Source organism: Pelobates fuscus, chromosome 8 (assembly GCF_036172605.1).
Source record: "Pelobates fuscus isolate aPelFus1 chromosome 8, aPelFus1.pri, whole genome shotgun sequence".
NCBI lineage: Eukaryota > Metazoa > Chordata > Amphibia > Anura > Pelobatidae > Pelobates > Pelobates fuscus.
In genome coordinates this window covers 165,854,270-165,868,395 of record NC_086324.1, presented here as the reverse complement: position 1 = coordinate 165,868,395, position 14,126 = coordinate 165,854,270, and the positions used below count along the sequence as shown (strand labels likewise).

The 14,126-nt window shown below is 40.9% G+C and overlaps 1 protein-coding gene across 4 annotated transcripts in view; it reads right to left on the bottom strand.

Annotated features, from left to right (window-relative positions):
* Nucleotides 1–5,340: 5,340 nt before the first annotated feature.
* RGS11 (regulator of G protein signaling 11) overlaps nucleotides 5,341–14,126 on the bottom strand; it is a 110,678-nt gene continuing 101,892 nt past the window's right edge. For 2 of the 4 annotated variants that reach the window (XM_063430691.1, XM_063430692.1), the window contains 2 exons: nucleotides 12,632–12,792; nucleotides 5,341–6,710 (listed from right to left, as the gene is read on the bottom strand). In XM_063430691.1, the coding sequence (XP_063286761.1) occupies nucleotides 6,587–6,710; nucleotides 12,632–12,792 (285 nt within the window). In that variant the 3' untranslated portion in view covers nucleotides 5,341–6,586. Of the gene's footprint in view, nucleotides 6,711–12,631; nucleotides 12,793–14,126 lie in introns of those variants that run through there. The other 2 variants (XM_063430694.1, XM_063430693.1) reach the window with 2 other exon arrangements.

Genomic DNA, 14,126 nt, shown 5'->3' with positions numbered 1-14,126 from the left:
AGACAGACAGCTAGATAGATAGACAGACAGACAGATGGATAGACAGACAGGTAGATAGATATACAGACAGACGGATAGACAGACAGGTAGATAGATAGACAGACAGACAGATAGACAGACAGCTAGATTGATAGACGGACAGACAGACGGATAGACAGACAGCTAGATGGATAGACAAACAGACAGACAGACGGATAGACAGACAGACAGAGAGATAGACAGACAGCTAGATAGATAGATAGACAGACAGATAGATAGACAGACAGACGGATAGACAGACAGCTAGATAGATAGACAGACAGACAGACAGAGGGATAGACATACAGCTAGATAGACAGACAGACAGATAGACAGACAGACAGACAGCTAGATAGATAGACAGACAGACAGATGAAATACAAACACCCACATATATATATGATGGAACATTAAGTACTCTGAAGGGGCAGTAGTACTATTAAATGGTATCACTGCAGACAGGTATTCTCTAAGAGAGCGAGTTCATTATATCATACGGTTGATCCATCAAGCAGTATTAACTAAGTAAAGGGATTAGGCGATTGTCTTTTACGCAAATTTGATGAAAGTCCTGACTAAGCACATTCCTAATCTCTTACATCACAGAACAGGTAAGCGCAGTGCATGTGACAGCAGCCAGGGGGACAGGTATCCAGTGCACTGACTGCTAACCTTGGCACTGCAGATGTCTCAGGACTACATAACCCACGATGCACGGCAAGCACTCAGGCTGCCTAAGTATCATGAGAAATGTAGTTTACGAACAGCTGCAGTGCCAAAGCTGACCAGAATAACTGCTTGTTCTTTTGGTACAGTCTGCCAGGATTCACAGGTTAATTAAATAAAACGGTGTCTTCCAATTTATACTGAAATGTCTTCATGAGAAGAATCGGATAAGGTGATCTGGGGGAGGGTACAACGCCATCCTGGAGGGGTCTGGCTATTTTTAAACCAAACAACTTTTATTTGTTTCTCATTTTCCTGCTCACTTTTAATAGGGATGCCTTTGGCCGAAAACCGAAACTGAAAATGACTTTTTTTCCCTAAATGATTTTAAAGGACCACTATAGTGCCAGGAAAACATACTCGTTTTCCTGGCACTACAGTGCCCTGAGGGTGTCCCCACCCTCAGGGCCCCCCTCCCACCGGGTTCTAGGGGGTGGAAGGGGTTAAATTTACCCCCTTTCTGCAGCGCCGGACGGGGTACTCTCCTCCTCCTCGGCTGAATGCGCATGCGCGGCATGAGCCACGCGCGCACATTCAGCCAGTCCATAGGAAAGCATTCTCAATGCTTTCCTATGGACGCTGGCGTCTTCTCACTGTGAAAATCACAGTGAGAAGCGCGGAAGCGCCTCTAACGGCTGTCAATGAGACAGCCACTAGAGGCTGGATTAACCCTAGTGTAAACATAGCAATTTCTCTGAAACTGCTATGTTTACAGAAAAAAGTGTTAAGCCTAGCTGGACCAGGCACCCAGACCACTTCATTAACTGGCTACTAAAAAAGATGTAACATACCCCATTTGCAATACCCTGGGTTGTCTTCTTTTGCAAATGGTTTGCCATGATGGGGTTAATTCACATTTCTGGGCTACCATATGCTATCAAAGGCAACATAACCAATCTGAGAAACTTCAATGTGAAAAAACAGAAAATCAAGCCTTATATTTGACCCTGTAACTTTCAAAAACACTATAAAACCTGTACATGGGGGGTATTGTTTTACCCGGGAGACTTCGCTGAACACAAATATTAGTGTTTCAAAACAGTAAAACGTATCACAACAATTATATCGTCAGTGAAAGTGCCGTTTGTGTGTGAAAAATGCAAAGAATGTCACTTTCACTGACAATATCATCGCTGTGATATGTTTTACTGTTTCGAAACACTAATATTTATGTTCAGCGAAGTCTCCCGGGTAAAACAATACCCCCCATGTGGAATAAAAAAGACATGTGATCAGAACCTTTTCCATGTCTTATTATACATCTCACAGAAAATGTTGGCATACGAAGAAGGCTCATTACAGATTACAGCAAGTCCTGGTATATACAGAACTTGCCATCACCTTAGGCAGCACTACCATTCATCATATGGGATCAATGAAACAGCTGTTAAGGGCAAAACTACATGTTTTAAACCCTTAGAGCTCATATACAGGTCTTACTGAAAAATTGTATCCAGATTGGATGAGCCATGTCCTGCTATGGACGGAGCTCACCGCAGACGTGATAAACCCTGGACATACGCAGCAAGTGCAGGAATTTGAAATGTAGGAGATGTTTGTGTATTACACCTTCCATGCTGCTTAGCCAATTTAAGGGCTGGCAAAGCATCATGGGAGTGAAAGTCATTCAATATGTCAGGATCTACCTTTAAGGCATCATTGATCTATATAATGTATTACACTTGTAGACACTTGCAGGATATGTGGCCCTTTCAAATATGAATGGGGGCAACTTTCTAAAAAGTCAAGTATTTAGGTTGGTTTACAGGGGTGATAATGTAGCTAAACGTGTACATAAATAAGTCAGTAAGTGCTAAAACGAGAGGAGCCCCTAACTCTTAAAGTGTTCTTACTTCAGTGTGCAGAACAAAACAGATTTAAAGTGTTTTTCTATAATTTCATAATCCGTTTATTCATACATTGCTTTTGGACAATACTTGAGCAGTTGGAATAATCAGTGAATTATTCCTAATTTTATGTGCAATTAATACATTTATGTAGTGTTTCCCCGCACCCTAAGCTGCCTTGCCTAAAGCAGGATTCAATGAAGCACGAAAAGAAAAGGAGGACTCGGGCCCCTCCCCCTGCGCCGTGATGTCACTACGCACACATGCGCGGCCGCTATATTTAGAGAAGCAGAAAGCAAATGCGCTTCACTCCGTGAAGGTAAACGGTGAAAGCTGCCGGAACATCCGGTAGAGTTGGGATGTCTGCGCACGCGGGGGAAGAGGGGGATGTAATTTTTGCCAGATTTGACCCTTTTTAGGTGGCCGAAATTTCGGCGCATCCCTACTTTTATATAATTAAATAACGCTGCGTTCTCTGTATCAACATTGGCCTACTCTTCCTGGCACGCTTTCTGCTTTCTCAATGTTACCCTATTACATGCCCTAATTCTCAGCGTTACCCTATTACACTCCCTAATTCTCAGCGTTACCCTATTACACCCCCTAATTCTCAGCGTTACCCTATTACACTCCCTAATTCTCAGTGCTACCATGTTACACCCCCTAATTCTCAGCGTTACCCTATTACATGCCCTTATTCTCAGCGTTACCCTATTACATCCCCTAATACTCTATTACACTCCCTAATTCTCAGCATTACCCTATTACACCCCCTAATTCTCAGCGTTACCCTATTACACCCCCTAATTCTCAGTGTTACTCTATTACACTCCCTAATTCTCAGTGCTACCCTGTTACACCCCCTAATTCTCAGTGTTTCGCTCTGGTGCGATATTCTTTTAATGGGATTTTTGTAACTTTGCAACAAGACAAAGACTATATACCACAAACGTTAAATAGATATATCAATTTTATTATAATTTAAGATATTCCCCATTTATTATTATTACAGAAGACAAACATTAAAGGTTAGACAGTTCTTTGTGCTTTTTTGAGACATGCTTTCACATCTGGACTCTGTGCAACCAAATACCAGAACAATTACCCCAAATAAATTGACATGCATGGCCACAGCTATCAGTAAACACATTGTGCAAGAATCAGAGCCAAGTTAAGACTCTTAAAGGCCCTTGACAGGTGCCTATTATCTATTTGTCAACTAGTCCATTGGTTAGAACAGTCCTGACCAATGTTCCATCTGAGAACCTTTTTGTGAGAGGCCAATTGGTGAAAGTGAAAAATGGACCTCTGGGGCAGGGCCTTAGGCCATACTGGAAGACGGCTTAGCACTATTGCTCCTGCAATGGTTTTGTCCTTTTGGCTCGTTACGAATCATTAAACCACTAGAATAGAATTACCAGGCTGGGATATTATTCAGCAAGCTGTCCTGGTGCCAAAATTTAGGCTTTTTACAAAGGCAGCCACTCCCTTGATTAACAGCAAACCAGCATACTTGGGTTCCCGCATCACAGCCCTGCTCCCTCCTTTTGGACTACAGGGTTAACTCGGTCCACCCTGGAGCAACCCTATACTCACCCTCATGCGGATATCATCTCAGCAAAGATGGCCTGCACATCAGCAAACCGCTAATATAGCCACCAACTCCCTGTTTCTGCACCCACGTTAGGGAGAAGAGGAGTGCTCTCTGGCAACAGCCTTTGAGGACATATGCGAAAAGTTCCAGGCAAAACTGAGCAGCAGGTTCGGAGGGAGAGCAGCAACCACAACCAGGAATATCAAGTTTCCGTGCCTGATGCGCTCCCTACTACCATGACTTACCTGGACCATAAGCCAGATAGAGGAGGTCTGTTGGCCTAACCGGAGCCTTCGTAAGCTACATCGAGGACGATGCCGTTATCTAACAGTGGGACATTTAGATCCCACTGGGCCCTGAGGGAGAGACCCCTTCAGTTTCCCTCATCAGTGGTGTTGGATTACAGGAGTCCTGTGCAGGCCTGGAGATGCATTTTAAGCATTAGGAGTTGGCTGGCTAGCACTTAGATTTTCAGAACCAAAGCAGTGGAAACTCTCAGTGTCTTCTTATAGGCATAATTGATCCTCTATAGTTTACATATTATGTTAACTCACTAAGTTGATCTTTTTGCTGCTACAGTGGCTGTTTATTCGTTTGTTAAAGCTACTTTAGTATCCTTTTATTTTACTTTAAAAAAAACTAGATGTTATTGTGCCAGCTGGGCTTCTTACATTTATTCTGTACAAGCCGTACTGTTACTGAGCTGTGTGATGGAAATTTAAAGGACCACTATAGGCACCCAGACCACTTCCTCTAGGATAAACCCTGCCTGCTGTAAACATAGCAGTTTCAGAGGAACTGCTATGTTTACTTTAGAGTTAATCCAGCCTCTAGTGGCAGTCTCAGCTCGAGGAGCTTCCGCGCTTCTCACTGTGATTTTCCCATTGAGAAGATGCCAGCGTCCATAGGAAAGCATTGAGAAAGACTGGCTGAGTGCACGCGTGGCTCTTGCTGCGCATGCGCATTCAGCCGATGACATCAGAAGAGGGAGGAGAGTTCCCAGCGCCGAGGGAGCCCGGCGCTGGAGAAAGGTAAGTGTTTAACCCCTTCCTCCAACTTCAGCCCGGCAGGAGTGGGACCCTGAGGGTGGGGGCACCCTCAGGGCACTATAGTGCCAGGAAAACAAATTTGTTTTCCTGGCACTATAGTGGTCCTTTAACATCTGTATTGTGCTATCATCTTAATAAACAATACATTACAAAAAATGTTATCTTAACATCAACCACACCTTGACTTTGCTCAGCACCATAAAAGTACACAAAGCAAACCGTGTTGGCCACGTGTTGTAAATAATTTAATTTGAACTGATCCAACGCTGGACCTTTCCAGAAAAAGTGCGGAGATGGAACACTTTGAGGATTACAGGACTATCCGCCTCCGGCTCTCCTGATCTAAGCCTATAGTAACTTGTTTGTATTTTTACCACAGTTTTGTGGATCCATTTGTCAGTGGAGCTTTCTAGGTGAACGATGACAACCTGACTAGAAGTGAAGAAGACTTGGCTGCTGAAACACCTCTGTCACTCGATCTCCATTGAACATTTTGGAATCTCAATGGGAAATTCATCTGATACCATAACTCTGCAGCTCACAGAACACTTAAAGGGGAACCAAATCTCCTCTAAAATTTACACAATTCATTAAAACATTGGAAATCACTTGGAACTTTTTTTCAGGTGATGCTCAGCTTTCTTTTAAATCTATATTGAAATTTTAGCAAATTACATCACAATCCCGCTGAGTCCTGGCACAGCCAGGGCACAGAATGCATTGGGGGACGATATAGAGAAACATTGTTTCATTTCTCCTCTCTCCATACTGACTGACAGGTGCAGAGCCTGTAACAATTACTGACATACAGCCAAGATGGCGGCGTGCAGTCCCAGGGTAGAGCAGTGTGAATTTCTACATTTTATTTAATTTTGTACACCTCGCAAAAAGATAAGTGCTAAATACAGTAGATAGGTAAACTTCATTGAACAAATCCTTGGAAGTGACAACCCCCCTTTAACACTCAAATCTGATTATGCATTCCAGGCACTGCAAGAGTAATTGTTCAATTTATTCTGAATCATACCCTTCATTTCCTTCTAATCAATCCTCGCAAACACTCAATCACAATTTCTAATTCTTCACACGTTCTTGTTATCTATGGAAAGCTGCAGAGTTCTCAACAATTCCGGTACCTTCTGAACAAATTCTATATGATCAAACCAGACAGAACGATTTTTAAGTCAATGTAAACAGCAACCAATATTGACTTCAGCCGACGTAGTTCCTCCCAGTGCACTGTGATACTTTGAGTCCATACCATCCACGGTTTTCAAAATAAAGGCACCATTGTGGTAGTTACTAAAGTTGAAGGATATGACGGATATTGAGGCAGTTCATTGGTATTTATATCAAAGGGCAGTGGAAGCCTCTTCGTTTTGTGTGTTTCGTTCCAGGGATTTTTTCCGACTGCTCTCCAGTGGAGGAATAATTGGATCCGCAACATACACCTGACATCCATGAGGTAAGTCATTCCTGTGTCAATACAAAGAAAAGTAGAGAGTTAGGAAATGCACTGCAGTGTCCCTGATTCTTTAAGCAGACCTATCGTGGATTTGATTGTAGCATAAATAAAATATTTTTAGGAAAACTTGCCTACATATTGGTTTTGTTACCATAAAATGTGTCCTGTGACTGTCCAAGTCTATGGAATCATGGGCTTCACTTCCTTGTTACACAATCACCGTCTTAATTAGCTCTCACTGTTCTGTAACGTTTCATTTTCGAGGTAAGGAAACAGTCAGGTTATAGAGTTGTGAGAAGATGGAGGATTGTTTTATACTCATGAAATAAAGGAGATAAATTATAGGCCGAAGCCGAACCATTGATTTTTTTTTTGATTTTTTTTTTTAAAGAAAAACATTGCCAAGTATGCATATTGAATAAGTCACGGCATATTACAGATATAACAAATGCATCCAATTTTTTAATTCTTGTCAAGAGTGAGAAACCGATTTACGCAAGTAGCCTGAATATCATTGAAATTGAAAAGAGCAATAATATAAAAAGATAAAATATAATCTAACTAATAGGCTCTCTGCATTTTATACACTTACCAAAGGGAATGTGGGGGCAGGGGAGGTGGCTGAGAGGAGGGAGATGTGAGAATGATTCACTAATTATGGTGAACTGAGCCAATACCATCTAGGCACCTCAGTGCGTTAACCTTAAACCCGGCTCATGGTGATATATATTGTTGATCGGGAGCACTTAAGAAGAGATACAGGTGATAATTAAAAGAAAAATGGTAAAAACAGGAAACTAAAGTGAAACGGAACATGTGGACATATAATGCTTGTTTCTATAGCATCCACAACCCTAGTCAGGTTCCCGATTGTGTTTATCTAGACATAAAAGGGACTACATTGCTCAGGTCCCATGTGTGAGGGTCAGGTTGTCTTTAAGAGTCCATAGCAGGTACAGACAGTCCCTAAGCACTAAAGAGTGCAGGTGCCTGTGTGTTTGAAGACATCTTGTGCACAGTCCCGTTATGAGTCACCACTAGGGATCTTGGTGCCCTCCACCGATATTCCACTTCAGCTTACCACAAGTTGAGAGACCTTCGCCACTTAAGAGTGGGCCTTGTTAGGTCTTGATAAAAAGTGAGGTTGGGGCCATCGAAAGAATAAAGTGTTTTGCTTCTCTTGTCTTGTGAGGATGAACAGCAGATGATAATGTCTCACACTGCAGAGGGTGGTGCCTTGGGTGACTTAGGCAAACAGCATATCCCATCGATAGTAAACTTCTTTGCCAAGCTTGGAAGTGATATTGATGCCACGTTATGCATTATGTAATGTGATTGTTCCTCTAGAGTGATGTTGTCTGGAATGCCTCTGATTTCTAAGATCTGGCATCTAGAGCAGCTATCTGAATAGATAGCATATGTTGTGTAGCCTAAATATTCTGAACAGAATTCCTCACAAAAGACATACAATGCTGTAGATCAAAAATGTCCTCCTCTGAGGCGTGCACCCTGTCTATAACTGCTTGCACGTCAGTGTTAATCACCACCATGTCAGCCACCGTCTGTATATCCAGTAAGAGATTCTGGCTGTCTTGTTTGGTGACTTGGGATGTCCCATCCATGGCTCCCAAGAATGTTTGCTCATTCCCTTGAGACGGACTGAGGGAGTTTGTAACCATTCCCCTGGCTCTGTGATGTATTTGAGGCCTTCTATAGCAGTCATATTGGGCTGTGCTTGTCCCAGGAGCAGGGCCCCAATGTCTTTTGTCTTGGTAAGTAAATCAGCTGGTGATTTCTGGGACCGTCGCCCCGTATCTGAGATTATTTCAGCTGCCTATATGAGGATATAGGGTCTGGTTCTTGTGCTCTAGTTGACAATGAGAAGCCGAGCAGCTCTTCCAGCCCAGAGGTCAGAAGAAGATGATAGGCACTAGGCCTACATTTCTGAATTTCTGTCTTGGAGGTGAGAAAGAACGGCATGAATTAACTCAGGTGAAAAGTCCAGAGGTGAGTACAAGCTCAATCTTGGCTGGATGTATAGATTGATCCTTGATATTTAGAGACTTGGCAGATTTCACCTTGACCTGATGAAGGTCAAGCTCCACTCCCCCAGAACCATTATCTTTTAATATGTTCTATAGGTAATGCATTATACAGATAAATGCTTTCTATTAGGGGAGCATGTTATCTACATATGTTTCATGGAAATACGAGGCATAAGCAATGATTGCCAATGATTCTTTTCTCTCTGATCTGGCAGACAAAAGGCTAAATGAAGCTGGATTTACCAGCTGCAGAAAAACCAATTCCATCAGGTTCTGTTGTATCTATAAGTACCACTTGGTGGTGCTAGCATTAAAAAAAACACTAATTGCTTTCCAGTTTATGGATGTCCTTTTAACTCATTGAGAATCAGAGCGATGTGACACCCGTTTCAGAACAGCCCAAGTTGATAATACAGGACATTTAAAAAATGTCTCCAGTTCGGCTAGATTATTATTTATAGAGCGCTACCATTTTAGATTGTAAGCTCACTTATCCAGGGCCCTCACTGCCTCTTGTTCCTGTAATTTAAACTTGCCTTGTTAAATACATTTGTTTGTCTCATCCACATAATCTACAAAATAATTTGGCACCATATACGATATCTATAAATAGAATTATTATATATCAAAGACCATGCTTCTAACACATCTTACTGGTGCAAGCGGATGTACATACTTTTAAAGCCTTAATACCATGCTCAGATTTAAATCAGAGAGATTTAATGTGTTAGGTTTTATATTTAACTGGTTGAATTCTGGTACAGTGCTGAAAGCATTGCCTGGCAATATGCTGGGCACACCCATGCCATCCAGGGATTTAAAGATAATAGACTGACTTTTTCCAAAGGGATCTCTAGAGACGTTATAACGTGACAATCCTAAATTAATTATTTTCCAAAGGGATCTCCCTAGAAAAATTAGAATGTGACAATCCTAAAATAATTATTTTCATCCAGATCTGATTAAATATCTAGAAGAGAGGGCTGTCTATTTGACAATCAGGTCCAATTCAAAATTTCTGAAGCATTTCTTTAATTCATATGTATTCGGGCTGAAATATATATTCAAATATAATTTATAAACAAATAGATTTCCTTTGTATGTTGCGTTAGATCGAATAGAATGATAGTTATTCCTTATTGCCGTCATGTAAATTTGTCTGAAATACAAATATGACAGTTCCAGTTAATCAAAGTGCGCTGTATCAGTACTGGCAAACGTGGTCTCCCACAATCCCATGTGCTAGTTACTTTGGGTTTCTCTGCTCAGGAAGTGTACCAAGTCCATATGTCAGATCCAGAGCCACATTTTGAGCGTGCAGAACATCTAATGACTTTATTTGCTAGCAGTTCTGCGGCTGATAGATTCTCTTTAAACGTGATCAGTTCTGGAGAAATGTTCTGACTCTGGAGCGCTCAGCAGAGATCCTTCTGTTTATCTACATGGCTCGAAATGTACCACTGCGCATCCAATACAGCTCCTTTAAAAATGTCTTTAAAAAAAATTTTTTTTTTAGATGAAGGGAAAAAAAGTTTTTAAAAAAATATTTCTTTATAGGGAAAAGAAAAAGCATAGCCCCCAAGCCATTAAATAATGCATACATATGACAGATAGGAAGTGAAGGCTCTCCAAACCGTGCAGTGCCGCATGGATAATATACGTTATGTAATTTTTAAGAAGGATCACAGATGGTTTTTAAATAATCTGAAGATTCCCTCTAGCAGATGACTTTTTAGAAAATGTTTTATTATAAAGCGATGAGTATACAGTGCAGTGTGGCTCACAGACCCTTCAAGCCATCATTTTAACAAAATGGAATAATAAGTTAACCCTTCAGGGTCATTATGTATGGCTCAGCCATGTCATACTTCCCAAGTGTCCCTTCTGTAGGAGAGTCAGTCCCTATTTCAGAGTCTCTTGATGTTTTGGCATGAGGTCAGGTTTTTAGAGATTTAAAATTTGGGTCGGCTGAGGGTCGGATTCACGTGGGGCTTAGAGTCCAATGGTAGACAAAGTCTGGGTCAAAACCCATGCCAGGATCACCGAGTTCTTTTTTTCTAACCTATTCCTTTATATTTTTAATGATGACACCATCTGAGAATGTTTTCCCGATCTCCCAGTGAATCAAGTGCCTCAATTCAGGATATATTCAGGGGAGACTTAAGGGATTTAGACGTCATATGTAAAAATATTTATAGTGACTTATCTCTAATAAGAGTTTAATCACAAATATGGCAAAATATGTAACATTATGATCAATAGGTTTCCAAGCCATCCATTCTATGATCATGAACCTTAGATAAACGGGTGAGATTGGGCCTAGACTGCTGATTTACTTATTAGACCCATTTTAGCCTACTCTCCTCTCTCTGTAGCTCAGTTTACCTATTCATATGTGCTTCTTTTCATTTGTATTTGACATTGTCCTCTTTTCGTCTACATGCCAGCTCCACCCATGTCATCTCACCTCTCCATATCAACATCCTTTCTCTATTTAAACTCACATCACTTTGTTTTCATTTCTTATAAAATTATTTGCTGCCCCCACTAACTCTAAATCCCAGTTCCATACTACCCCGCCCAAATCTCCTACACTTTTCCCATTTTCTACAAGGTCTGTTTCACTATCTCAATACCAGTTCTACCAGTAAACCCTCCATATTGGTCTACATGTCCTGCCCTTCCATTTTCTCCATCTACTTACTAGCCATTTGTCCATCAGTCTGTACTGCCCACTGTCTCTGTGGCGAAATTAACCTTGCCACTGGTTCTTGGAGGGACCTGCTGGCCAGCCTCTTGCCTCAGGACTATGGCCCCTGGTTCAGGACTGTTAAAAGGCTCTGTTCGAGCCTTTTAAATCACCAGGTTTGGTACATGAGAGGCATGTGTGGGAGTGTCCTGGACCTGAGAGCCAATGTAATTACAGTGTGTACTTTGTCACAGTCCCCTCTCAGGTCCAGTGGGGAATGCCCCTGGAATATGTTATGGAAAACCCCTTGCATGGGGACTTATAAGGACAGTTATGGTTGCCATTAAACAGTTCCTCTTCACCCTTAACAGCTGTATCTGCTCTGGGGATTGCTATATCACTATACTCCCCTGGGTTATAATCACTTGCCCTTGTAAGAGCACCCTGCTCTACTCTCTGGCTTAGAAGAGGTCTACCCACTGGAAGCTGGATCCTGGTTTTGGGTCCAGGATGGGTGGAGGACAGCGAGACCCCAACCAAGCTGTAACGCTGGAAGTAGGGACTACGGTGGTTATGGTGTCCAGTGCAGTGCTTATGGTACTCAAGTATTACTAGGAAGCAGCGATTGGCGGAGGCACCCAGTTGGGGTGCCAGGCGGTCCGCCACAGTCTCCTTGCTATTAAATCTTTACCTCATCTCACTATTTCATTTCAGCTTTGTTGGACTCTACTTGGACTCTCTTCTCTTATATCTCCTTCCCCAGTGGACTCTGCCTTCTTGTCTACCAGCTGGTTCTATTCCACCAGTGTGTGCTAATCTCAACGCGACTTGCGACAGGTTGCCACATGATGAAGATATCATGTTATATTAAGGTACTTAATGAACATAATTTATGGTTATCTTGTAGGCAGACACCGAGTGCCACCTCTGAGGCCTCCAAGTGCCATTGATGACATCAATGCCATAAGTTCACTATCATTGAGCTACAGGTTTAGTTTATTAAACACTTAAGAACTAGAATTGAATACAATCCTTTTATATCCTGTTATGCCAAACTTGTCAGTGGTCATTAAATGGTTGATTAAAATATAAGTGTTTAATAAACAGGAAAAGCCATGCTATGTATCACAAATCAGGTGTCACAAGTAAAAATGCATTGAAAAAAAATAAAAATAATTCAAGGACATAAAAAAGAAACCTCTGAGAGCCATTCGTGCTGGGATGCGTGAGGGCGGAGTTAGGAGGGGCTTCCAGGCAAATGGAGGAGGGGCCAGGCAAGGAGCAGAAGTGACGCTCTTCAGGGCAAACGGGTAATGAATTTTCAGGCAACAGAGCCAAGGGGCTGTTTGAGAAGCAAAACTGTACAAATGAAACACACAGAAGGACAGATCATGACAAAACCGGAACACAATATTTCTTTCACTTATAATTTAACTCAATATTTTTTTTACCCATAACTTACATATCTATTGTTTTAATAAGTCATCAACCATACTTTTACCATTCTTTTCAAGAATGTTACTGCAAGCTTCGCCATATAATGCTTCACAGATTATACAGTATCCATTATCTCGCAATATTTCAGCCAGCATCTGAAATATTAGCAAGAAGCCTGTGTGACAAAACATATGTCCGTGTATTGGTAAGGATGGCAGACTCATGTCAGAATCTACAAAATGTCTATATGTAGGCATTATACCCACAGCAGGTCGGGCTGGCTGGCCATGTATTTACATAGAGCATTGCAGGATACTATTGCAACCTGCAAATATATCCTATAATTCCCTCCCTTCCGGCAAAGCAAACAAAGCCGCCCTGTAAAACACAGAGATAGCAGGAATGGGGTTTGTTACATTTTAAAATAATAATGTATCCTTGGTTAATTTAGCATTTTCTTTATTCAATGGAAGATAAAAAACATGTGCTTTTATATATTTCCTTAGTTAATTTAGGTTGTTTAAAAATCCAAACAAAAAAGGCAAACAACTGTTATACTACCATAACTAATTACAAGATATTTCAACAGTTAAAAGAATTACTGTTATTATAGTACAAACACCGTTATCTCTAAAAAAACAGCAACAACACACATCAAACCAAAAGTTATTTTCTGTAACCCAAAGACAGAGGATTTTCCTTTAATATCGTTTCGTTTTAGTGGGTGGCATATTAATTAATAATTATAATCTGGTATTTATAAAATTGACATTTTTGTTTCCCAACAAACATGAGAAACAGCTGATGCAATGGGGACACGGCCTGCAGCCAATTTATGCATTTTGCCAGCATTTTCAGAATCTTTTTTATTTATTTTAAATTTGCAAAGATGCTTTTTGCTGGAATAATGGATATTGTATTTCTGCCAAAACTAGTCCCGGGAGAATAAACGAGGACAAAACAAAAAGATAAATAAAAATTGCAATAGTGAAGCGCTGGGATTAGCTTCCTTTTGAGAGACAGACATGATACGATTAATGAACAAAAATGATTTGAACAAAAATGAACAAAAATGCATAATTTTTTAGTGATCAAAAATACTTTTTTAATTTTAACCTGTGGTTTGAGACAAGCTCTCAAGATTTCATTATTTTTATTAAAAAAAAATTCTAAACTGGAAAGGGATTTAAACAATGTCTGCAATATATAATTCCTCCCTTTGCCCATATAGAGGTATTTTATTCTGTCTCATCATT